The sequence below is a fragment of the Ambystoma mexicanum genome, chromosome 3p (assembly GCF_040938575.1).
Source record: "Ambystoma mexicanum isolate Mex_15411 chromosome 3p, UKY_AmexF1_1, whole genome shotgun sequence".
In the NCBI taxonomy this organism is placed as follows: Eukaryota; Metazoa; Chordata; class Amphibia; order Caudata; family Ambystomatidae; genus Ambystoma; species Ambystoma mexicanum.
In genome coordinates this window covers 204524632-204551454 of record NC_090925.1, presented here as the reverse complement: position 1 = coordinate 204551454, position 26823 = coordinate 204524632, and the positions used below count along the sequence as shown (strand labels likewise).

Below are 26823 nucleotides of genomic sequence, written 5' to 3'. Positions count from 1 at the left end.
TCCATCTTGGTTGCCATTGGTACGGGTAGGTGTATTGACGTTAGAACATCCATGTTCTATTGCTTACGGCTAGGTTGAACAGCCGCGATGTCCGCGGACATTTTAACTCTTTTTAAAAATATTATTTTGCCTCAAACCCTTCTAATACAACTAACACAAAAAAAACTTTCAATACACATACACAATCAACAGAAATACAGGGGGAAGCAGATACTGAAACAAATATATAGGAATTAGGGTTCAACACGGGCTGGTTGTGAGGGGATGATTTGTGAGGGGATGAAGGGATGGAAATTTCATCAAAACGTTTATTTTCTTCTTGAAGGTTTGGGGATGGTTCACTGGGAGATGGAGAAGGGGGCAGGTACAGGTGAGACAGTGCTATCGTAATTTTCCTCTCACAAATTCCCTTAAACTGTTAAAATTGTCATTTAATATGTCCATTTTCAATTCTATCCTTTTCAGCCTGCCTTCCTCTGTGTCCTTTCTTTGCGTTTCTTCTTTTTACCTGGTCTGTCAAAAATAAATATATATATATATATATATATATATATATATATATATATATGTTAAATGCCCATAACATACTGACCATTAATTTGCTTATGCAGAATACTTTGTACCATTATTATCGCTATCTTCGGACATTTCCCCATGCGGAAAATTCTCCTCCAGCCACTCCAAAGTACTGCACATTTCTGTGTCAAAACAACAGAAAGAAATTATTTGTTCTGCCCCTCATACAAAAAAAGTACACACACACATAAGAAACATGAAGTTCACTTACTATTTTCTCGTAATTTGTCTTCGTTGTACTGTGTGCGTCTACTGTCGCTCCTGGCTGCACATTTTCTGTGAGGTAATTACGTTGGAGGTGTGATGAAGCAGAGGAAGATAAGCTAGTTCAGAGCCAATTAAATAATTTAAAGCAAATTAAATAATTAAATCCCTCAAGTGAGCTGATGGAGTGATGTCAGAGGGATTTGAAGGGAGGGCCTTCTCTCTTCAAGACATGGGAGTAAGCCAATGAGGGATGGAGAGAAGTTCAATGAAGGTGCTTTTCTTTAATACTGGACTTTTTATGTTTTTATTTGTGTTTTAGACTTTGAAGAAGATGGAGGAGGAATGGGTTCCCTCTGAAGAGGAGGCAGTTTATGAGTGGGCTTATTAATAAAAGGTTGCCCAAGAGTCAAGCTGAGGTCCGCTCCTGTTGAGCATCTCGTGAAGTTATAGTTAATGCTGTTCGAGTTGAGATGAGAAGATGAACTGAGAAGCCCAGTGCAGAAAGGCCAGGAAGACATTCAGAGGGCCAAGCGACTGATGAGAAACCCCGCCGGACAGCTGTCGTGAAACTAACAAAACGACTCCAGCAGGCGAAGGCTGTCAGATCAGCTGGGAGGTCTGATGAAGCTCTGTGTCCGGCCCCCTCCTACCAGCGAGGAAACCAACGCAGCGCAGGCCGTCAGAGCTGTGAAAACAGCTGAGAGGAGCCACAGAGCTCCGAACCAGCGCCCACCATTGCGGGGGCGGGGCCTACAGAGACGGCGTCCGAAGAGTCAGACCGTCGAGATGCGTCAGCGTGGAGCCGATCCAGGCTCAGAGCGACGAGTGACGGGAACCGCCGAGGGCCAGCTACTACAGGTGATGAGAGGAGGGGCCGATGCTCCTCGGAAGCTGCCGCTGGGGCCTGGGAGCAACCCAAAGGGTGAGAAGATTCTTTTTTTCCTGAGTGAACCACTCAATGGAAAGCTTATGTGGAAGAAGGGGAAGTTGAGAGGGGGCAAGTGAGAAGTATTACAAGAACATTCCGAATAACTTCATGTTTTGCTGTTTACGGCGAAAAACATTAATAACAGGGGATCTGAACGGCAACCGTCATTAACCCCTCAGGTGCCAACTCTTCTGCCACACAAGACCCCGAAAGGGGGTGGGGGAAGTATACAAGAGAGGAAGACATTATTATGGCTAAACTAGGCGTGAAAGAATGCGAAGGGCAAAGACAAAGGCCTAAAGAGCACTTCTTCCGCATCAAGCATCCCATTCTCCGGCCAAACCCAGGGTAGAGAAAAACTGGCGGATAAGCTGCAAAGTCAAAGAGAGCCAAAGATCTGTTGAGCAGCTGGTTAAGTTACGACACATAGTTTAATAAAGAAAGTTCACGCCAAGCTGAGTACTGAGTGTTCTATTTCCATCTGCTCTATCACAGGAGGCATACCTTTTTTTGTTATGGTATAATCCATTTCATTCTACATGGTCATTAAATGCATGGTTATTGTTTCAAGCGTTTAGGTTTATCTATTTACTTATTAGTACTTATACTGTCTTTATGTGTCCTTTTTCAAAGCTGTACATTTTTTATATAACATAATAGTACAGTTTCTGATACCCCCTGACTGTTTGGGTACTTTTACCTCGTCCGCGCCCGTCCGCAGACAGGCACTTAGTCTGTGCCTTTCAAATATCTTAAGCGAGGGGGTTCAGTATGTTCTATGTTACATGTATATAAAGTAAGGAAGTTATACTACATATCTCCCAAAATCACATGATGAAAGTGTATATTTAGCAAAAAAACTTCATTAACGAGATCTTATGATTAAGTTCCTCTTCAAAAAACCTGTGAAATTCAGTTAAAAAAAAAACTTTAAGGGACGTTATGGTTAAGTTGCCCTACTAAAAACCCGTAAAATCACTAAAAAAACTTTGTTAAGTGTTAAGGGGACAAGTTATGGTTGCTTAGCCTACCATAACTGGCGAATTTCAGGGGGTTTTCGGTTTTACTTTGAACCATAATGTCACGTGTGTAAAGTTTTTTTAGTGAATTGCACAGGTTTTTAGTGGCGCAACTTAACCATAACGTCCCCTTAAAGTTTTTTCTAGTGAATTTAAATATAAACAACTTTGGAATAACTCCAATGTGTGTGTGTTTATTTATGTCCGGCACAACATTAGCATACTAACAACTTTAATTGTGCCTATGAAGGAAGGGACAATCCTTTGTATTCTCGAGTGCGACAGACATCTTCTATGTCATTGGCAAATCTATGCCACTTCGCTTTTTCACATCAGCAGTAATGGATATTCCCACCATTCCCCATTAGGGTCCTTATCAGGTAGCCCACATTGTGTCAGCATCCTGCCACTGGTCAGGGTCTTCTACTTCTCACCCTAGGGATCACAGGTGTAAAGCCTTAGTCTTTGGACTTCCAATTCCCCAAAGGTTTTTTGAGGTATGTTTCAATCACTGTAGTCAACTTCTCTTTTAAGGGTTACGAATGGTCTCCAGTCAGGCTCCTTTGACTCTGCCAGCTGTGCACGCCCTCTTTTTATAGTCTAGAGGCAGAGGTTGCCTTTCTAATATTGCTACTCACAGGCTATTCCCTATGACTGTTTGAATTCTTTAAACTGATTGGTTATTCCCTGGGGAACTCTAAATCCCTCAATATTAAGATTGTCAATGAAGTCTTGGGATTGGTTCATTAATTGATGGTCTTTATCGCGGGTACTGAGGCTCTGAGAGGCTTGAAAGGTCCCCCCCCCCCCCCAAGCATGCAGCACCAGCTTGGATTTCCTTGTACCTGCGTATGTAGCTCTGCTGCATTCCACAGTCTCTCTGGATGGCTTGGGATCACGTCGCAGTACGGCCACTGGAGCATGAAGTGCACAGTCCTCATGATGCTCACCGTCTCTCAGGTAAGATTCTAAAATGCTTTTCTCTGCGACTTGCAAACCCAGCAGATTAGCAGACATTATTCGCTTCATATTGACATGGTTGTTACTGGGCTCCCTAAACAGTGGGAGCCCTTGGAAGGATCTCAGAGAGTGGTAGTCAACCATGCCACAATCTAATAGTAATACATTTCTGGTGGTTTTACTGCGTCTCTGGGAGGACAGCAAGCCGGCGAGATTACTCCTTCTCCACCATTTGCAAGGCACATTGGGTAGCGGATGCCGACAGCAAGTCCCTGGTTGCTTGATTCCCCCATGTCCGGATGGGGAGTTAGGTCAACCCACCACAGTACTAGGTAGAAACACAGCCTTTGGACAGCTGTTGGCGAATCCCTTCATCATACTTGATTTTCAATTACTCCTTTTGTTGCTGGCTATATGCAATGGCTGCAATGATGGATCCTTGGTACTGAGGCTGTCCAGTGTCTTGTAAACTGTTTAAACAACCCACCACAGTAGTTAAAGTGTTTAAATTCAAATCGTTAAGTGACAACTTAGCTGGTCAATGGAAGGAGAGCATCAAAGGACGGACCGACACCCAATAGGACCATGGTGGAAGCACCACCATTCTGTGAGCTAAAGCCTGGGAGAGAAAGCCATGCACAAGTTGAAGCGTCTTGGAACACGGATGGTTGGTCATGGCTGTGCATTCTGGTCTCATGAAGTTGCAGAACGCAGCTGCACACAAAGCAAGATAAACGCACACAAAGCAGGGACCATTTAGGTCACTTTCCTAACACATACCTTTTCAGTTACCTGCCTTTTGCCACATTTCTTTTATTTAGTAGATCACTTTGCTCAAGCTCCTGTAATGAATGCATTTCCTTCCCTCAAAAGGTTTAGGTTTCTGGGGATGCCCTTATCAGGTATCGTGTATTTCAGTTGGGTGCAATGTTGCTCTACCCGACAATGGAAGCACTTTTGGAAAGGTTTGCTTGCGTCAGTGATGCAGATGGCGAGCGGACCCACATACCATGCAGGACGGTGTTCGGAGAATCTTCAATGTGTCCTAGACTGTGGGGCATTTGCACTCCCAAGATGGGAAAACCAATGAAAGATGGCATGCACAGGACCAGTGTTTGTACAGGATGGGTAGCCTGGGGGTATTAACTCTTTGGGTGGAACAGTCAGAAAGTAGGAAAAATCAACATGATAGAGGTGGTGTGTTTAAAAGAAAAGAAAGGTGACCCTTCTATGCGCTAGTCAGGATCTAACAAACCCATTTTCAGCATGCTACATTAACTCTGTGCACCTGCAATTTCAACCTACTAGCTGGGGGCGGACAAGGTGAACAAACATCCATATCTTCATTTAGTGTTCAACCTGTTTGTCAGGCACACTGTTAAGAGTTCTGAAGCGTTATGTTCTCATTAATTGGTTTTCATTCCCATCTTTACTTGCTTTTCCAGCCACATTCTTGGTCTTTTTGATGCTTTGTTTATATTACTGCTTCAATGCTCCCATTATATGTCAAGGACTGTGTTCATTTTACTACCCCTTTATTTACGTTTTTGTGACACTTTTACCTGGGACTTTGCGTAATATCGCAGCTCTGCGTTTACTTTCCTTACATAATCCGATCTTGACGGGATGCTTTTTGTTCATGCCAGCGTATCCACAAGATTATATTTACTTTCCCACCATCTTGGCCCCCCTCCCAAGCACTGCCTCTACTTTACATAATATAATCTACTTTCCGAGCATATTGTTGGATTGATACATTTACCATTCAACCACATTCTTTACTCCCCTTCCCACCACGTTGTTGACATTCCTGACTCCTATGTTAGTGTCCTGCACCTACATTCACATCACTCTGATTACATTACCAACTCAAGATTTATACTACAGTTTACTTATTTACATGATGTCAGGGTTCCGCCTGTATTTCTATTGCTATCTTTTGTATTGCAGCTTCTAGAGCGCTCTATCACTGGGTAAACACTGAGGCAATGAGGAACACAAGAAATAAAAAAAGAGGGCTGATCGGTTATCAGGTAAGACCACATCCTGGCATACACTATGGTTTTTAATGAGTGGCTTTTCTTGCCAACTTTCCTAAACTTTGTGATTTTCCTGAAGTTGTATAGGATCCAGAAAGGAGATCCACACCATTTTTACCTGGACCGATTAAAATCTGCCACTCACGCTAGCCTTTTCTGGCAAAGAAAAATACCAGCCGACGTGAAACGTCATACCGCAGGTGTCTGGTGGGAGTGTGATGATTGAACTTTCCAAATATAAAACTTTGGGCCTTTGCCCGTCAGTATTCAGTGCACCAGACAAATGGTCTGGAGTCCGATCCTGCTGCCCAGTGTAAGCCAAGGCACTCTTTAGGGTGGGTCTGTGGGCAACCAATCATCCCTAAAGGTCAGTTCATCATTGCGGCCAAGATTATAGAAGGCATACACAGCTTGGTGGAGATGTAGGAAAATGTTTACAGAAAATAAAGTGAATAAACATGTTTTTCTAGGAGTTTATTCTTGATCACTACCTTGTGCTCAAAAGCAGGTAATGCACTAATAATAAAAGCTCAATGCAGTTTAATGTCACATTTCAGTTTTTTTGGCCACGTCAACCCTGGAAGGACTCTTGCTGAAACCTTGGATTGCACAGGAAGATTCTAATCGGTACTAGACATCGTTGTACATCTACAAGATCATGTAGATTTGACCAGGTGGAAACCACGCCTCATTTATAGTCAGAATTTCTACTTCACAACAAAGTAACGAGTCCATTATCTAGATTGGCTTGGCAAGGCCATGTGAACTGGGCTCCCTAGAATACAGATCTCTCATACTTCTGCTCTGCTGGTGCAACATTTGAATTATCTCTGAAAGCCTTCCCTTGGATCTGTGAACACAGAAGCCATTGAACTCTCCACTCTAACTCTTGATCTTCTGGGACTTTTACACAGACCTCAGGTGCTGGAATCCACTCCCTTTGACATCTGTGCTCGCTAAAGACGTCATGCATCCTTGATCAATGTACGTTATTGGAAATATTGCATGCTCTGTACTCCTTTCAGAAATGCATTAGAATGAACTAATGGTTTATTTAGGATAACGTTTGTTGTACTCCTTCACAGGTGTTTAGGTATACTTTGCAAAAGTAACCAGCTGTTTACCATCATTGCCTAGTTTCGGTAAATTAAAAGAACGGTATTTGGCAACTGCTGTTAACGGTAGTACCCAAATTGACCTTTTACAATTGACCTTTTGCACAAATTACCTAATTATAGTGGTCCTAATTGACCTTCTGCACAATTGACCTTTATATTATTTTAGTTATTTTATTTATCTATTGGGTTGGTTTTAGATTATAAATAATATGAGGGGATTGGGTGGGGGGTTTCAGGGGGTTTCTCCCCGCATATATGTCCTAATTGACCTTCTAAATTAGGTCATTTCTCCCGATGTCAATTATCCTGAGGTCAATTGTGAAAAGGTCAATTAGTATACAACCCTGGTAACAGCTCTTTACCGAATACTCGTTTTAGGAGTTCAACTGCCTTTGCTTCATGCCCATTGCTCGTTGGACCCCTTTAGGTCTATATCTCTCTGAAATGAAGGATGTGTTCATTAGTTACTGGGGTAAGGAAGTGCATCGTAACGTCCTGAGCATTTTACAGAGAAAGTGAAAGCCGACTTTTTAAAAAGACCCAAAAAAATAGCCAGCGTTTTAAGTAATACTGATGAAAGCATGAAAAACCAAGCGAGGCAGATGTTTTGAGAAAAGCAAGTTTTAGAATGCTTATGTGTTGGGTTCAAACTAGAGTGCAGCTGGGTATAATTTTAATATGTATGGCTAAGAAGAAACTGGCAACTATAACACACTCAATCTTTTTATTTTAGGAGAAACAGATAGAGGGTGGGAAGTGTGGTAGGTGATCTACTTTCCATTTTAAAAATATGTATATGTCTTCATTCAATTTTAAATGTATTGTTTAATGTAAAACGGTCCGATTACCAATTTGAGTTACTTTTCCATACATTTACATTGTTCAACTATTAACATGCGAGTCTTTTAACACCCATGTATTATTGTAGAGATGTGAAAACAGATCAATCATTAAAAAAATAAACATCACCAATCAATGACGCCTGGGCACAAATTGTAAAGATAAAGAACTAACACCTTACGATCATTCTGAAAATATCATATCATGAGATGGGTGGGTAACGTAAACAGGATTTGCAATCACAATTGCCATTTCTGTATTCCGAGAAACAAGGAAGAACACTGCTGCATAGACAAAATCAGTAGCACAACACACATTCAATACGCATTGACAACAAACAGAAAAGGAATGTATGCGCATCACCAACGATGCAGCACATATAATAATTACACATCTACAATAGTTACAAAGGAAAGTTCCACAAACATGGGTCAATGCACATACAGAACGCATAGTCACACTGGCAACACAGACAGGCAACTGAAAAATTCCAGACGGAGAAACGGGTACAAACACCAGAGAAGCATAGTACACAGAAACACAACAGAGGTACAGAAGGCAGAAAGAATCAAAAGCCAGCCCAATATCAAACAACAACAAAGACAAACACAGCATTGGCGCTCACAGAAACAGGCACTAGTCCCCAGGGGGTGACAGCGATGGGAGCATAGCACGAACACTGCTGCCATTTTATGCAATTGCAATCATTTATATGGAAAGCAAACAGACCTACACTAGTAGATCAGATTCCTTTGCCCCATAAATATAAAACCTGCTTTGACTCTAGCTAATCCGGCAGGCCAAAAAGTGGTCCCAGAAGATGGTAATAAAATAACCCACCAATGTATCATACAGGCAAGAGTTCTGCTTTTTTCTCATCTAAAATGTGTAGATTCGTCCAGCTAACAATATTGACCTTCAATTTCAAAACGGGCACACAAGACCGACACCCATACCCAAGAAGATGAAAGTAACAGCCTAAGACATGCACATTGAGGCACAAATACCAAGATGCACAAATACGGACATGGGCACAAAGATGGGAATAGTCCAAAGGTTATCCTTAAATAAACAAGCATACCCGCACACACACATGCACAAAAACATACACACAGGCTTACAGACATAAGGTGTAGGAAAACTCGAGTACTTACTGAGTCCTTGTTTTGACGCGTTTTCATAATCCCGGGTTCCAGGCCCCCATTCTCAGCCAGGATGGGTGAAAACATAAATTTCAAAGCTGGCTCTCAATCCCAGAGGCTGTCCCAGGATTGGGGATTGCCTGTGTCCAGGGTGGGTGAAAGTGTTCTGTAAATCGGTGACAGGGTTCTTTGACCCCAACTCCTGAAAATAAAGCATAGTGAGAAGATCAGATGAGAGCAAAACCATCTTCTCTCCCATCAAAAACACACAACTCTACCAGAGTTTATCGGAACCTCTACTTTGATCACCCAGCATCAAGCTGCCGAGAAAGCTGGTGGGACCAGGGCACACTTTGAATGAAGTATTGCTAACACTGCTTCAGATGTTTTGGCATACACGTCCCACCAGCCATAATTAGTGGGGGGAGAGGTGATCATGGAAGTCGGCCAAAACATATGGAGGACTGCAGGTTGCCCACTGCTAGCTTTCAGCTACATCACCCCGCTGGTCTGATCTAGCAACCAATTAAACAGGTCCAGTGGACTGCCAATGGGAAGACAAAATATCAGGCTGGAGGCGGGCAAGCCCTGGTTGTGCATGTAGACCTTCCACGGTTCCTACCACTAACGGCATCACAGGTGACAAAATATGTGGAATCAGAAATAGCATCATCAATTACATCACATCCATAGTGAAGACACCATTAACATAATCCTACCTGTAGTCATTATAGCATTACAAAGTGGCGTCCTGAGTACATTCAGCCTCAACTGTCCCAGAGCGGGACTGAGGGAACTTAAAAATGGAGGACTTCATGGGTCATCTCAAGGACCCAGATCTTTGTGTTATGTGCATATATTAATTTTAAGACTTTGTTAGATGAGAATAGCAAGCAGTGCGCAACAGATATAATATGAACAAGCAACCCGTTTTCTTCGGCATGCAATTCTGCAAAGGACCAACAGGGGGGGTGGGATCAGCTAAAAATCCAAATTGCAAACTCTGGACTCAACTTCGCGGTGTGTTTACTCTGGGCTTCCCTTAAGGTTATCAGATTACTCCAGGTCAATTGGGACCCAACACAACTGGGGGAAAATTAAAGATGATGGTTGGGTCATGGTATCCACAATGACATGGTGGGGGACGGAGTTGGAGGGACATTTGACTAAAAAGTGTTAAATGCACAGAGGGGATCACAAATGCTTCTACTGGGGGGTCCCCTCCAGGCAAGTTGAAAAGCTTGCAAGAAATAGTGGGAAAAAGTGTAAGAGCAATCGTCTCAATGCCTTTTCCCCCACTAGGTTTTGCAAAAAGCACAAATATCTTCTAGCATTTACAATGATTCCAACGGAACACACCTGCTAAAAACACAGGTGGATTCAGTAGGAATCCATCGTTTTTTACCAGCATGAAAAAGCCATGCTGGCATTAAACCATGCACTTTTTGCAGGTGTAGTTGGGGAGAAGGTGGACATGGTTAACCTGATCCGTGCCCCAACTCAGCCTGCAAAAACGTATAAAAACTGCTGAATACCAAAAACGTTACATTTCACTCATGTTTTTGCTGTTTTTTGGTTGTTTTTTTTTTTATAAATCCGGGAGATTTCGAAATGACTCAAGTGGATTAATCTTGTAACTTTACTTTTAATCTTATTTTAAAACCAAATAGAATGTTTCAGCATTCATAGCATTTGCCAGGGGAAATAAAAGGTGAGCACCTTTCAATTATTTTGTACAGCTGTATCATTTTAATTTCTTATCCCAAATAAATTGCCACAGTAGCTGTGGAGTAAGTACCGTCTTCATTTTTACGCCCGTGTTTAATTAAATTCCTACTTTCTTTAGGTTTCTTGTAAGTTCTCTCTCTCGCATGTCCGTTTATTTCTTCTGATGTATGTGTTTACATTGTTGCATACATGTTGAAACATCACTGTGTCTGCATTGTTTCCACTTGGATTGCATCCCTCTATCTGTGTTTACATTCCTTAGGCTCGTCACTGTCTATTGCCATACCTGTGTTTACAATGTGTGCACATTTTTGTTAATTCTTCTATCATTTCATCCCTTGGAGTGTATTACATTTCAATGTTTTTGTTTACATGTGAGGCCGATTTCACATTTTCTGGTCAAATTATATATTTGTATGATAACATCTCACTTTGTTCACATATTCCAATTGTGGGTCGAGGTTTACATTATTGTGCCTTTGTTTACATTCCTGATGATGCGTTAACATTTGTGTCCCCATGCATGTTCTTTCAAATGAGTTTACATTTAGGTGTCAGTTTACATTGCCTTCCATTGCGTGCACCCACAAGGCCGAGTTTACATGAAGAGTCGTATACTTTTGTGTGTCTACACCAGATGTCCGTTCCTCTAACGCTAAATTAATTTAGGCTTCATTTCTGTTGGTTTAAATTATTTACATTTTCTAAATACATGCTTATGTGTTGAGGTTAAAATGTCCACCTTCCTGTGTCCCCATTCCTTTATATTACGTTCAAGTGTTTCCAGTCCCCTCCCCCCCCCCCATTTATGTGTCAGGGTCCGGAAGCTCTGCCCTGGGCAAAGCAGGAGAATGCTGGGGCTTCGTGCTTCTCAGCTGACATTTTGCTCTGTGTCGCGTCCAAGGAAGTTTTTGCTCATTGAAGTCATCAAATTGCTTATTCGATATGGGATACATTACTCACCGTAATCGTATTTCTGATGCTTGTATCTGCTTAGATTCACATGCTGTGCATAGGCCGACATCTAGTGGAAGCTGCGGAGTATTACAGTTTGTTTTTCGAAACTCGAAAATGGGCGTCGACACAGGCGTGCCAGTAATACTATCCCTAGTGTGACGTCCACTGTACCCAAGATCCCTCACGCGTCTAGGATCCTCAGATTGTATTTTTTCTGACATGAGGAAGCATGAGGAGTAGCGCGAGTACAGATAATCCAAGCAGATAGACAGAAAGGTAAGACTACAAGCAATCATGCGCCTTCTCTCGGAGGGGAGGAAGGGTGGGTCGCATGTGAATCTAAGCAGATACAAGCATCAGAAATACGATTACGGTGAGTAATTTATCCCTTCTGAGGCTTGTGGAATCTGCTTAGATCACATGCTGTGCATAGATTAGCGAGCAGTACCAGAAGAAGGAGGTGGGATGTGAGAAGGGTCATGAGCAAACAGGTGTCTTAGAACCGCTTGTCCCACTTGTGCATCTGTCTTGGAATGAGTGTCAATGCAGTAATGCTGAGTAAAAGTGTGAATAGAGCTCCAAGTAGCTGCTTTGCAAATGGTGTCGAGGGGAACATTTGCAATGAAAGCCAGAGTGGCCCCAATGCCTCTGGTAGAATGGGCCCTTGGCGTAAAAGGCAGAGGTTTTTCAGAAAGAGAGTAACACAGCTGTATACAGTTGATAATCCACTTCGAGATCGCGCCTTTAGAGACGCGATCCCCTTCTCTGCCTGTAGCTACGGAGACAAACAGTTGATCTGTTTTCCTTAGCGGTCTGGTTTTATTTACATAGTAGAGGACCGCCCTACGCACATCAAGGGTGTGTAGTTTCACCTCAGCTGAGCTTTGCGGGTTCTGGAAGAAAGCCGGAAGCTCGATGGACTGGTTTACATGGAACTTAGATACAAATTTAGGTGAGAACCTAGGGTGTGTGCGTAAAACCAGTTTGTCTTTGTGGATAGTAAAGAAAGGATCCTGCACTGACAGAGCCTGAATTTCACTGACCCTTCTTATAGAGGTAATGGCTACTAAGAAGGCCGTTTTATAAGTCAGGTGTTTGAGACTACTTTTATGCATGGGTTCGAAGGGGGGGGGACCATGAGCTTAGCTAGCACCACATTGAGGTCCCATCCTGGCGGTGGGTTCGAAATAGGAGGGTGAAGTCTCTTTACTCCTTCCATGAAGGCTTTAACTACTGGTACTTTCCACCACAATACTTTGTTATGGGATGTGGTGTAAGCCGAGAGGGCTGCCAGGTGTACTTTCAGAGAGTTAAAAACCAAACCTGCGTCCAGCAGGTGGAGCATGTATGTTACAACGTTGGAAGGAGTGCAATCAACTGGGTTGATTTGTTTATTCTGGCACCAAATAACGAATCTCTTCCACTTGTCAAAGTAACAGTGCCTTGTGTTTGGTTTCCTGGATTCTTTTAGGATGTCCATACACCTCTGTGGTAAATTGAGATGGCCAAACTCTATGACCTCAGGAGCCATGCTGCCATGTTCATTGAGTTGGGTTCCTGGTGCACTGTTTGACCTTGTTGCTGGGACTGTAGGTTGTACCAGGCTGGGAGTTTGATGGGCTCGCACACCGCCATCCTGCGTAGGTGTGGAAACCATGGTTGTCTCGCCCACATGGGAGCAACTAGGATGAGCGTCATCGATTCCTTGTTCATCTTGTACACCACCTTCCTGATGAGAGGAGTTGGTGGAAAAGCGTACGCAAACATCCCTGACCAGTTCATCCACAGGGCGTTCCCTTGGGAGTCTGGCTGGGGGAACCTGGATGCAAATTTTGGGCATTGTTTGTTTTCGCTTGTGGCGAATAGGTCTATAGTGGGGAAACCCCACTGAGAGAAGAGATCTTCTACGATATCTCTGTGAAGGACCCATTCGTGTTCTTCTGGGAGGGAGTCTCTGCTTAGGGCATCCGCTAGGGAATTGAGCTCCCCTGGAACATGTTGTGATGACAGGAAGATGTTCCGTCTGAGTGCCCATATCCAGATTTTCTGGGCAAGCTTGGACAGATTTGGCGAACGAGTCCCTCCTTGTTTGTTCAGATAGAACATGGCTGTCGTGCTGTCTGTCCGGATCTGCACCGACAAGTTTAGCAGATGGGGCTCGAACGCCCGAAGCGCTCGGAATACTGCCAGAAGCTCTAGCAGATTGATGTGGTTCTTGGCTACTGAGTGAGACCAGAGACCCTGAGCTGTGTGGTGGAGATGGTGAGCTCCCCACCCAGTCAGGCATGCATCTGTAGTCACCACTGCCTGTACTTCTGGATCGTAAAAGGGTTTTCCCCTTGCGAGATTCTCTCTTGCCCACCAGTGTAAGCTCTGTACGAGTGTTGGCGAAACGACCACTAGATCGTCCCACTGACCACTTGCCTGAGACCACTGTTTCGCCAACCATTCCTGCATGGGACGCATGCGCAGACGCGCGTGGGGGACCAGGTAAATGCATGATGCCATCATGCCCAGTAACCGCATTGCTTTGCGTACCGTTATTTGTTGACCTGACTGATAATGTGGAATTTGCAGTAGTATATTCCGAATTCTCTCTTCCGAAGGGAAGGTCAACCCTTTCTGAGTATCTAGGATTACTCCTAGGAACTGTTTTGAGGTGCTTGGCACCAGACTTGACTTCTTCTCGTTGATAGAGAAGCCTAATTCGTGGAGGAGGTCGATAGTCCTCTGAATGTTTGACCTGCAAATTCCTGGGGTTTCCCCCGTTATGAGCCAGTCGTCCAGATAAGGGTACACTGGGATTGCCTCCCTGCGTAGGTGTGCAGCTGCCACCGCCAGTACCTTGGTGAATACCCTTGGTGCAGAAGCTATCCCGAAGGGCAGTACCTTGAATTGGTAGTGGCGACTGTCCACCTTGAAGCGCAAGTATTTTCTGTGCGCTGGGAGCATGGAAATATGAAAATAAGCATCTTTCATATCCAAGGTTGCCATGTAATCCCCCTTTTTTAGGAGGGGGATTACCTCTTGTAGCGTGGTCATACGGAATTTTTGGGGCTTGACATACTTGTTGGCAGGCCGTAAGTCCAATACTGGGCGCATTGTCAAATCTTTCTTTGGCACAAGGAAGTAAGTTGAATAGATACCCTTGTTTACCTGGTGTCCTGGGACGAGTTCTATCGCGTCCTTTTCTAGCAGAATGGCGATCTCCTCGAGAAGGATCTTCTGATGTTCTAAGGAGTGTATTCTTTGTCGTGGAGGGTGGTTCCGGGGACGCTGCAGTAATTCTATACAATATCCTGTGGACACTGTTGACAGCACCCATCTGTCTGAGGTGATCCCTTCCCAAGCCTGGGTGAAGTTGGAAATGCGTCCCCCTACTGGGGTTGCGTGAGAAGGGACCCTGAACTGAGCGTCACTGCTTTGGTGGAGGCGTGCCACCTCCCTTGTTGGGGCTGCCTCTGCCTCTTCCACGACCTCTCTTGTTATCCCTGCCGTAACTTTGGGTAGACTGCGGATTGTTGTTCCATTGTGTACCCTGTCCTTGGGCATAGTTGCCTCTTTGTGAATTTTGGCCGCGTGGGCGACGAAAATTACTGTTTCCCCTCTGGTTAGGGGGTTTGTTGGTAAGCTGGCCAAGGGATTTGAGAGTCTCGTATTCGCCCTTGGCATTCTTAAGTGCGTCTTCGACCGCTTTCCCAAACAATAGATCGGGTTCCACCGGCTTGTCTATTAATGAAGCCTGGGTTTCTGTTTTGAACCCCGACTGCCGTAACCACGCATGTCTCTTGATAACAGTACCTTCTGCTATCAATCTTCCTGCGTTGTCCGCGGCGTCGAAAGTTGCTTTTAATATGCAACCAGACACGGCTCTCCCTTCTGCCGAGATCCGAGCCAACTGGCCCTTTAACGGTTCAGGAGCAGAGGCTATGAGCGCCGCGACCTCTTCCCATTGATGGCAGTTGTAACTTGCCAACAGGGTGGTGGAGTTTGCGATCCTTGCTTGGTAGGCGGACGTTGAGGCTACCTTCCTGCCAAACCCGTACAGTTTTTTGCTCTCCTTGTCGGGAGGAGCTTCTGACGATAAGGGTGTCCCAGCCCTCTTCCGAGTGTTGGTAACCACTAGGGAGTCTGGTTTAAGATGACCTCTTATATAAAGAGGGTCAGACTGGACTGCCCGAAAAAGTTTTTTGACTCTGGGGTTGACGGCTCTGGTGAGGTTAGGATTCACCAGGGATGGATCTATTCTACGTTGGATGGATTTAAGGATAGGGATGGTCTGAGCGACCGGCCTCCTCTCTCCCACCAACTCTTCTGCGAAGTCCCTTTCCTCCTGTACACCGTGGGTGTCGATGTGAAAATGTTCTGCTGCGCGAGCGAGAACTTCATTAAGGAGGGGCTGGTTATCAACTGGCGAGTCGGTAACTGGGGCTTCGCTCTCTACCGGGGAATCTACTCTGTAAATTTCCTGCTCATCTTCTACCTCCTCCAGGTCCTCATCATCCGCATAGTATTCAGTCCCGGTTTGTTCCTCCATAATTTCAAACTCCTGGTCCCCTTCAGGGAAAGGTTGTCCTTGGTATCTGGGGTGTGGAGTAGAGTATGGAGTAGAGTAAGGCTGCACCTCGAAGGGTTCAGGTCTTTCGAACCGGGCCTTTTTACTTAGGGGGATAGGATCAGAGGAGCCTGAGGGTGTGGCCCCTTGAGGGTCATACGAAAGGAAATGTTCAGGGTTTTTGTCATAAAAATCAGCTAAGGAAGACATCCTTGACATGACCCTGTCTATGTCTTCACTGGACCATTCTTTGGAACAGGGTATGACATTAGTAGGCAACTTAGAGGACTTATCAAGGGTACCCTTGCTGGATGTTGATGTCCCAGTAGATTTGTGTTTGTCTGTCTGCTTAGGGTGGAAGGATGGTCTTACAGGAGTGGAAGGCTGTGCTTTCCGCTGTTTCCCCCCCTCCCCGTGCGTGGAAAAATGTTTACCCTGCCCCTTGGAGGCCCCAGAGACTTTCGACGCCTGGCGTCGAGGGTCTGGAGAGGTATCTGTGTTTCGAGCGTGGGGCCTCGCTGGTGTTAACTGCGGCCTCGGTCTCCTGGAGCGCAGCCTGGGGGTGGAAGTCGTCTTCGTCTTCCGACGATCGAACTTCCGTTAATCTAGGGAGCGAGGCACTCTTGGCAAGAGTGGATGATTGCCTTGCGTCATGAGGCGATCTCGATCGAGAGCGCCCAGAGGACACCGAGTCGGACCGTTCTATCTGTGCCTCTTTCCGAGAAGTCGACGTCGTCGAGGTTCGGTTGGACTTAGTGTGCTTAGTGTGTGTGTAGGGTGTGTAGCGCTTGCGTCGCCGGGGGTCTTCCCCATAGCCGCCCTGCCGGACAACCTTCCGAGGTCGGGGACCTGCGCTCGGCAGTCTTTCGACGCCGTAATGCCCTCGCCGTCCGAAAGTACGGCGTCGCTGCCATCGCTGAAGGCGCCCTCCGCTGCCATGGCCGCCTGCCTGGCGTGGTGGGCCCAACGCTTTGTCGAACGGTCCTTAAGTGTCTTAGGCTTAAACCTACTACACGCTCTGCAGTTCGCTTCGGGGTGGTCCCTCGGCAAGCAGAGATTGCACGTGGCGTGCCTGTCGACCCAAGGGTATTTGCGGTTGCACTTGGGGCAGAATTGGAAAGGGGTACCCTCCATACGCACCTTGAGGCAGCGGGCTGGTAAGTGTAGGAAATATATAAGGTGTACCTATATACCAAGAGTGAAGAGTATGTACCACCCCCCACTCTCCCTACTTGCAGGGCCGAGGCCAGCGGCCTACTAGGCCTGGGCCGAGGCCAGCGGCCTTCCGAGGCCCAGATCCGTCGTGCAGCAGCCGACGGTCGATGTCTTCTCCAGCCGTCGTCGAGTGTCGACGTTGGGGTGGGGAAGGATGTTAATAAATAATTTTAAACTTCAATAATTAGCAAAAGTATGGCTAAGGCCAGGGGACTCCGCAAGATGCTTCCGACCAGTATGGCGGAAAAAAACAATCTGAGGATCCTAGACGCATGAGGGATCTTGGGTACAGTGGACGTCACACTAGGGATAGTATTACTGGCACGCCTGTGTCGACGCCCATTTTCGAGTTTCGAAAAACAAACTGTAATACTCCGCAGCTTCCACTAGATGTCGGCCTATGCACAGCATGTGATCTAAGCAGATTCCACAAGCCTCAGAAATATATATATCATGTAGCATACATACAAAATATAACTATGGACCATAAACATTGAAAATATTAGTGCAATTACATAATTGAAAGCTATAACATCCCCCAGCAATACTTATAAAATGAAATGGACACTCCCTGAAGCCTCAGGTCCTCGTTCTTCGTCTGGGATCCTGCTCGAGATGGATTGTGTCAAAATCTGTGCTGGGGCCTGATTATGGGCTATGTGTTGTCATGAGGGTAGTGAGGTCACTGATAGAGAATGTGGAGTGTTGGTGGATGTTTGTAGTGCTGGGTTCCACAGGAGTCAGTTGGACCCAATGAGCTGGGCTGGGTGGATGCCCCAGTGTTTTCTCTACTTTACAACTGGAGAATAAACTTACATGTAAACTTAACTTCTCGTTCCTGTTCTGTGAAGAAGGTGGCTTTGTTTACCATCACTGGCGCCAAGGATGGGATGCTGCTGGGAAGTAGCAGCATGTGAAACACTGCCTTCCTTTGATGACTTTCATTCAGGTGTTCCAGTTTCTCCAACGCCACAGGCTGTGGTTTTGGGAAGCCTCTGACAGGCAGAGCAGGTGCTATGGAGGTCCAAGCCAGGGTACAGGTCAGAGATCCTGAGGGTCCAGTGGCCAGGCAGCCAGAGGTTGTGGCCGTTATTACCCTGCAAGTCAGGCGGTTGCAGGAGCAGCGGAGGGGGGCCAACAAGGGGGCCCTGATGTGTTTGGAGGAGGCACAATCCAAGTTGCAGGGCTGTGCGTGTTAGCTGGCGTGCACACGACGGGAGGAGCGGTCCAGTGGTGGAGACAGCTAGTGAGGTTGTCTGTGGGCCAGTGGTGGAGACGGCTGGTGAGGTGCCGTCTGTGGGCCAGTGGTGGAGACAGCTGAGGTACCAGCTGCGGTCCTGGTGTGTGTCGGGTCCTGCGCACTGTCTGTGCGTAGGGCTGGGAGGTGCTCTGGCATGGAGTGAGCCTGTTTCTGTGAGGACTTTTGCAGGCGGAGGAGCGAGCTGTGCTGGGCGGCTCAGCAGAAGCGGAACGGCGACATGGAGGACACTGGAAAAGGTGTGCCGGTAGGAGATGTTGCTCCTTTGGTGCCGATGTCCATCCAGCGTTCATTTGGAACGCAGCGTGCACGGTGCTGTGAGCACTAGACTGCACACTGGTAGTGTGTCGGAGGACTTGGAGCTGTCTCGGGTCACAGCGGAGTCGGTGGCAGGGGCTGCAGACCTGATTAACTTTGGTGTTCGGCTTGGTGGGAGAAGCGGTCTCAGGAAACGGCAGAGGGCCTATGGACGTGAAGGCGGTGGAGAGGACCGTCGTGTGGAGAGTGAGGAAGATGGCTCCGCGACTGTGGAAAGGTGCAGCTATGGTTCGGAGGGGATCATCAGGAAAGTTTCGTGCTTCATATGTTCCAAGGAATGGCAGCAGCAACTGGTTTCCTGCATCAAAGTGTCGTTGCAGTGCAGAAGGTTTGAGGGACTTGGATCCTGATCTGTGGGGTTCGGATGTCCGGATAAAGGCTTTCACGGGTCCGGAGGTCTAATTAAAGTAGGCATTGGGGGAGGCCGGTTATGTTTTTTTAATACGGTTTGTGTTTATGTCGTGGCCACCAGGTTTTAGCATGTATATTGGGTTGGTCCTGGGTTGTGTTAGTTGTTTAAGGCCTGTGATGATATTGCAGACTGTTGTCTTCATGTGGTGGCCTGTTATGTTTAGGACTCTTGGTGGGGTTACTTGATGACTCGTGGGTGCGGGATCTTGGATTTGTATTGTATTTTGTGATTTTCTTCTTGCAGGTTGGGGGGGGTGGCGGTCTGGACATATTATGCAGGGTTTGACCTATTGTTTTGTTTTGCCTTACCTGCATTGTGGGCATGAGGGTGTGGGTGCAGCGCTTGAGTATAGCACAGGGGACATTTGCTTAGGTGTATACTTATTTTAATCTCATTCCTGGGATTTAATTGCTTTTGTCGTTTATCTGATTGTGTTTTTTTTTTTTGTGTTTGTTCGTAGGGGAGATTTCCCTTGGTAACTTCTGGGGTGGCTGGGTGGGGCCTGGAAAGGGGGTTGGGGGTGTAGTGATCCCTATTTGAGCTTGATAGTAATTTTGAACAGGAGGTGCTGTTGAGGTGTTTGGGGCGGTTAGGTGCCGTCAGTGATTTGAGGGGCAGTGTGGTGCTGTCTAGTGATTTAGGTGGCAGTGAGGTGCTGTCTATTTTGGTGTTAGGGGCAGTCAGGTGCTGTCTAGTTATTTAAGTGACAGTGAGGTGCTGTTGAGCATTTGGGGACGGTTAGGTGCCATCAGTGATGTAAAGGGCAGCGAGGTGCTGTCTAGGTGGTTGTGGTTATAGGGTATTGATGTCTGGTGGTAGGCAGAGAGATTGTTTTTGTGATGGGGGTCATTTGTTAGGAGTTTTTTTAGTTGGACACGGACATGGTGGCCATGGTGGCCACATGTCTGTGTGGGGTTGAAAAGTGAATGGGTTAGTGTAGTGGTTGTGTTGTGTGGAGTCTCCACCGGGGAAGGACCTGTTTACATTGTTTCTTCCATTTAGGTTGTGGTTGTTAATCAGCGGGTTCTCTAGCTGGTGTGGGTGTTCAGGCCTTGGTGATGGTCTGTGGTTATATTCGCGTTTTATTGCGATTTTTGTTTGAGCTTTATGAGATTTTGGTAGCATGACTTTTGGTTTCAGTGGTAGTCTTTTCTGAGCCAGTGTGAGCCATGAAAGTTACTTATGATGTTTGGGTGTTCTTCCATTTTGGTGTTGAGGCGCAGTATTGCTGCATGTGTGTTGTAATCTTGCTTGCAGATTGCCGCTGAGTTATGGGCTATATGGGTGCGTCAGTGGTAAGGAGGGAGATGTGTCATAATATGAGCTGGGGTCTGATTATGGGCTATGTGTTGTCATGAGGGTAGTGAGGTCACTGATAGGGAATGTGGAGTGTTGGTGGATGTTTGTAGTGCTGGGTTCCACGGGAGTCAGTTGGACCTAATGAGCTGGGCTGGGTGGATGTCCCAGTGTTTTCTCTACTTTACAACTGGAGAATAAACCTACATGTAAACTTAGCTTTTGGTTCCTCTTCTGTGAAGGAGGTGGCCTAGTTTACATCAGATTGCTTTTCTGACCTGGTTTTTGGATCCTGACCTCTTCCTGGCGTACCTTTTGGATTATCCCTGTTGGATTGGTCCTCTTGGAGACCGTTTTCCCCCTTTCTGATTAAGACCTTTTCTGGCTTGTCTTCTGGATTACCCTTGTTTGGTTTTGGTGCTTCAGAGACTATTCCTGGTGACATTCTGTCCCTTGAATCTTCCCCCACCGTCTGCTTCTCTTGAGCCATTTGGACTTCGCAGGTGGTTTCCTAGGTTTATCGTTTGCCATTCGGGTACTGCAGTCATCCCATCGTTGAGCAGAAAACAGGCCGATGGGGGTGTTTTGCCTGGGATGTATTGTTCTGATGCCTGTCTTCTTTCCTTCCAGATGGGGGAGAGCATGATGATGGTAGTCCTACTTTTCTGTCCAATCCCGCATTTAGGGGGTTCGTATTTCACCTATGGCGCAGTTGTGAGGAAAGTCATGCCTCGTTTTTGGTTTCCCGTCTGCACACTGAGATTATCTTTATCTTCCTTCAAAGCCATGAAAATCGAACATTTACAATTTTTCAAAATCATTATCAGTAGTTGTTAGCACCACGCATGGGTAGCTTATTGTTTTTGTATGCAAACACCAAGCAGTGTCTTAACATTATAATCAAACAACAGTTTAGACAAAACCCAGAAAACACTTTACTTCTTATACCCCAAAAACACTGTACTTCTCATGACCTTGGAGGGGGTGGAGTGAGCTTAACAATTAACAGACTGGGCTCAAACCTTGCACTCACCACTAGCCGCTGGGCTAGTGGTAATAGACTCTTGATATGGTATATGTGTTGAATCAAGGTGGCTAGTGGCTTTTTATGGATAGCTAGTAACTTGAAACATGAAATACAAGAGCAATATGTAGTAACCATGAAGAGCATTCAGATACTCCGGAAAAAGACTGGCTGGGTGCCTCTTAATTAGAAAGCTCAGATAGCTTTATTCACTATACATATATATCCAGATAACAAAGAAAATGAAAACTCTGAAAAAGATTAGATCAGAGGACCTTGTGCTCGTGGACCCCTATCATAGGGAAAAGAAGGCTAAAGTGTATTTATACTTAAAAGCAGTTGCCATTAAACATATGGATGACTGTCTATAAAGAATTTGACCAACTGGGTTTCCACTTGACGGAACAAAAAAAGTGGAGGAGCAGACAAGAGTGGGAAGAGGAAGAGGTGGGTAACTCGAAACGCCACTACCACTAGCGATCAAAAACGGAGGATTTATACCACCAAAACCGAGGGTATAAGCGACAGGAGTGGCAGGAAAGACAAAGAAGAACACAGTGGCAAGGTGGGGTAACGAAATGGTCTACGGAAGCGCGGGTGAGAGATGACTCAAGCTCCAGACACCACCAACGCATGAAAGAGCAGCTTGATTTGAGTCGGAGCCCGATTAGAAAGAACAGTGAACAACAGCGCCAGTCGACCGTAACCATTCAAGGAGAGAAATGCCAGAGGACACGACAACTAAACAAGATAAGCTCCAACCAATAACAGGTAATGAAAGGCAACCAAGAGGCCCCTGGAAGTGGCTAACGGCAAGTTGGACTAACAACAAGGGCAAATAGCAACTACAAGGGTCAGCTTGCCCCGACGATATCAGCAGCGAAAAAAGATGCAAGCGACCCTCAAACGAAACATACACCTTGCGCTCATGGAACACAAGGGGCCACATCCATCTGACGACATCTGCCGACGTCGACTTGGGTTTCTATGATATCTTGTGCCTCCAAGAAACCTGGCTGGTGAAACAACCAGCCCTGGATGGTTTCTCAGTGATGATTTCCCCTGCAGTGAAAGGCCTCCTCGGCAGACCGACGTCTGGGTTGCTAACCGCAATAAAAACTGGATCAGGGCTGAGTGAACCAAGAATGTGGAAGCAGTCATATGAAATGCTGGTCACCCAGACTTCTCAAAACAACTAAGGAAAAGACGGATAAAAGGCGCCTGAATCCTATGGCTATAATGAATTGTTACTGGAACCCTCAGCGAATGTCGATAAAATCATTCTGCACCAATATGTGTGATACAATTGACCAACTTTACACGGAATTTGAGAAGATTGAGCTCATCATTTGTGGCGATTTCAATGGCAAATGTATGACAGGTCTGAGCAAAAAAGAACAATGCATCCAGAAACAGGGAGGGCTGGACCCTACTGCTGAAAGAGGAAATGCATTGAACGAATCCATCAGCTCACGAAACATTCAAAATGTGGCTGCCCTTTTCCCCAACCAAACGAACATTCCTACGTGGGAGCGCAACGACTCTAAAGCGACGCTCGATCACATCTTCGTGTCAAATGGCCTCACCCAGGATCTCACCAGCTTCAAGGTCCTAAAAACCGCAAACAGTGACCATAATTTACTGGCCTGCACGTGGCAAACAAAAAAATCGGAAAGTTAAAACGTACGATTGGGTGATCGAAACAAACGCACACAACAGACTCGCCTACGTCTAACTGAACAAGACCTGGCAAAAATTAAACAGTCCTTGGTCAACAAAGTCAGTGAAAATGCCCGGGAAGAAAAGAAAGACCAAACTACTAACCGCTATTATTAGCGTTCCAGGTAAAGGGTCAGAAGAAAACGAACTCTTCTACTCTCACCAACCACACTTACGATAAGGACCTGGTAGAAAAAAGAAAAATTGGTCGAAGATTACTAAGAATAGCTAAGAAATCCAACGCAGTGGACGACTGGATGGCCTGGCGCCGTGAAGTAAAAATCTACAACAATTGGCGCAGGAAGCACAGAGCTATTCAACCAAAATGACGCTGAAGTTATGATGCTCAAACTACACTCCAAAAAAATTGAGCGAATTTTGGTCTTTGATAAAAGAATCAAACTGCAGTAAGAGTTCTTCCTTGTCCAATGCAGTGGCCGAAGAAAGCTGGTATCGATATTTAGCGACAGAATTCGAGGGTCCAGCAACAGATACACAAATGGTAATTCAGTGCCCGGAAACACCTTGGGTTGATTTATCGAACGTAGAAGACATTGAAGCTTCCATACGGAAACTGAAGACTTCTCGAGCCCGGGTCCGGACGGACTAACCAATATGGATCTAAAAATGTTTCATAAGGAATGGGCTGAAATGATCAGCAAGGTCTTTGCAGAATGTGGCAAAATGAAAATGGTGCCGGAATCATGGCAGAAAGCAATAATAGTACCCATATACAAAAAGGGCCAAAAAATGAACCAGCGAGCTACAGGCCGATCGCCCTTTTGGATGCAATAGGCAAAATATTTTCCACCGGTCTGCTAAAACATCTACGAGCATGGGGAAAAGATAGCCAGTCCAAAGACGTACTCCAAACGGGATTTCAAAAAAATTGATCTACATCAATCAACCTAATGTTACTAAACATCTTGAAGGCAAAGGTCAAAGAAGGGGCTCCTAAGGTTTTTCTGGCCTTTGTGGACCCATCCAAGACGTTTGATAAGATCGACCGGCGTATTCTTTGGGCTAAACTCCAGGAATTGTCTATCTAAGCTCTTGGAGCCTTTAAAAGCCCCCCACTCGCACACAAAAATTAGAGTCAAACTTAACCATCAAGGAGCGCTCTCGGAGGAAATCAGAGTGAATCGAGGGATGAAGCAAGGCTGTCCTTTGGCGCAGGTTCTGTTTACAGCATTTCTAGGCGATTACCAATCATCAGAAAGCAAAATTCGATCGTTCCCTCCAAAAATCGGGAAAACTGAGGTCACTCTTCTTTTGTATGCGGACGACGTCATCATAATCGATCAGACGAAAGTGGGCCTACAAAGAAAACTACGGAACCTGGAGAACTACATTGCACACAACCACCTGGAGATCAATAAATCAAAGACAAAAATTCTGCTGATTGAGAAAGGCCAAAGTAAAACAACGAAACATCCAAATGTGTTCCTGGATAATACCAAAATCGAAGTAGTGAACACCTTCAAATATCTGGGGATCCAAATGGACAGCTCCAGAACGGAAAAAAGCCTACAAAACCAAGGATGGGAAAAAGCTAAACGCCTGACAGCCCAAATGAGAGCAGTCGACCGCAAGTTCGGTACATTTTCCCTGATACCGGCAATAACCTTTTACAAAGCCAAAGTGGTGCCTGCATTGATTTATGGAACGGAGGCTTCGTTATATACCTCCCACGTAAGATCTGGTCGAAAATTGAAGGTCACGTTTGGAAAACGGTGCTAGGTTTGCCCAAATCATCGGCTATCCCGGCCACCAGAAGAGAGCTGTGGCTTGTCTCTTTGGCATCAACGATAAACCAAAGTGCTATGCGTCTATACAGAAGAACCATCATGTCGGACACGCTACCCATCTTTAATATCTTACGTGACGAAATGGAAACAGGCAAATGTGTGGTTCTGAAGAATTGGGTGCAAGCTAGAAAGGACGATCTGGCAAAACTTGAATGCTCTGAAGAAGACCTGAAAGAAAACCCCGATCGCATTAAAAGGTAAAAGGAAGAAATGGATTGGATTTGGACCACAGAGAAAGCGGCGGGGTACAAACTGCTAAGCCACCTGCCTCCAACATTTAACAAGGCGAAACAACCCTTGAAGTATTGTGCCAAGTTTCCGGATAAGAAACTGAGAAGTACGATCATGAGAGCAAGATTCAACCTGATGCCAACTAGAGAGATCTTAACGATCAGAGGCGACTTACCCGAAAAGCGATGTCGCCTATGTAAAAAGGACTCATCCATCGAAACGTTGAAGCACTTTGTGACAGAGTGTGAAACCACAAAGAAAAACAGAAACATCTACCTCCCCCCGCTGGCGGAAAACCTCTGGGTTTCCAAAACAGACGAGCTGTGGAAGAGATTGATTTCTGGTGAGAACACGAGATGGACTCAAGCTCTGGCCAAACTTATTGAACTTGCATTGGAGTTGATAACCCGCACTCGATCCGATGAAGATAACGCTGTGAGATTCGAAAAAACGGCAAAACAAAGAAGACCCAAGAAATTTGTTTTGGTCAGGCCAGCTGGGGTGAGGTTTTCGAACTTCGATGGTTTTGTCTGTCTTTTTACGGCAAGACGATCTGGACGATGTGAACCTTTGATAAAACTTAGTTGTAACTGAGTAAAGTTCAAATAAAAAAATAAATATATATCTGTTGCACTTAAGTATAGTTCCATAGGGAACACCCAGCCATCATTATACACTCCAGCTCAGGCCCCCATCTGAAACATTCATAACATTTAAACACCAAGCATTCACCAACATTCTCCTTTGCCGTCACTCAAGACAAACCAACATTCCATCACCCAATCACCATTCAGAGATGGCTAGCAGACCAGACACGTTCTACAAGTCAAAACACTAGATACGCCTTTATGGGTTTTCATATATATGTTAGAGAAAATAAATAAGCACTTGTATAAAGCTAAAATCACTGAACTAGCCGAAGATTATTTTTGTAGGGCTGCTCTTTTTTCGTTTCCTTCTGCTCATTCATATCCTACTATCTTAATATTAGATCAAATCCACAATACTATTCTACATACAGGGACCTCGAATAGGGAAGCAGTTTTATGAGAACATCTCCTGTAACACATGTTGAAGATTATAAACTTCAATGAAAGCCAACAGAATCTGGTTCTAATCCAAAACTACCACGCAGCTTTACAAAGTAGTGGAGCCTGATCCAGAAGATTACTATAGTTCAGTATGCATTCTTGTCAAATTGTTCAAGAATGCTTACATTGGTAAAACAACATGTAGAGACTCTAGAAGCGTTGCAGAGGTTTCAGAATAACATACGGAAGAGTAAACAACATGAATTTGGAGAAAAGGACCAAGTATTACGAATCTCCAACACGAGCATGTGACATGAAAGACATGCAGCAAGCCATTAACAATGTATTTAAAAATGTACTACTGCAAGCTCTATATGCAACATCCCACGACTTTGGCAGATGAAAGGGAGGAGGTAATACGATCTACGACAGGCTTTAAGCT

At 45.4% G+C, this 26823-nt stretch overlaps 1 protein-coding gene across 3 annotated transcripts in view; it reads right to left on the bottom strand.

Annotated features, from left to right (window-relative positions):
* ATN1 (atrophin 1) overlaps positions 1–26823 on the bottom strand; it is a 414646-nt gene that overhangs the window by 261527 nt on the left and 126296 nt on the right. For all 3 annotated transcript variants that reach the window (XM_069650648.1, XM_069650647.1, XM_069650649.1), the window contains exon 2: positions 8842–9031. In XM_069650648.1, the coding sequence (XP_069506749.1) occupies positions 8842–8916 (75 nt within the window). In that variant the 5' untranslated portion in view covers positions 8917–9031. The remainder of the gene's footprint in view (positions 1–8841; positions 9032–26823) is intronic.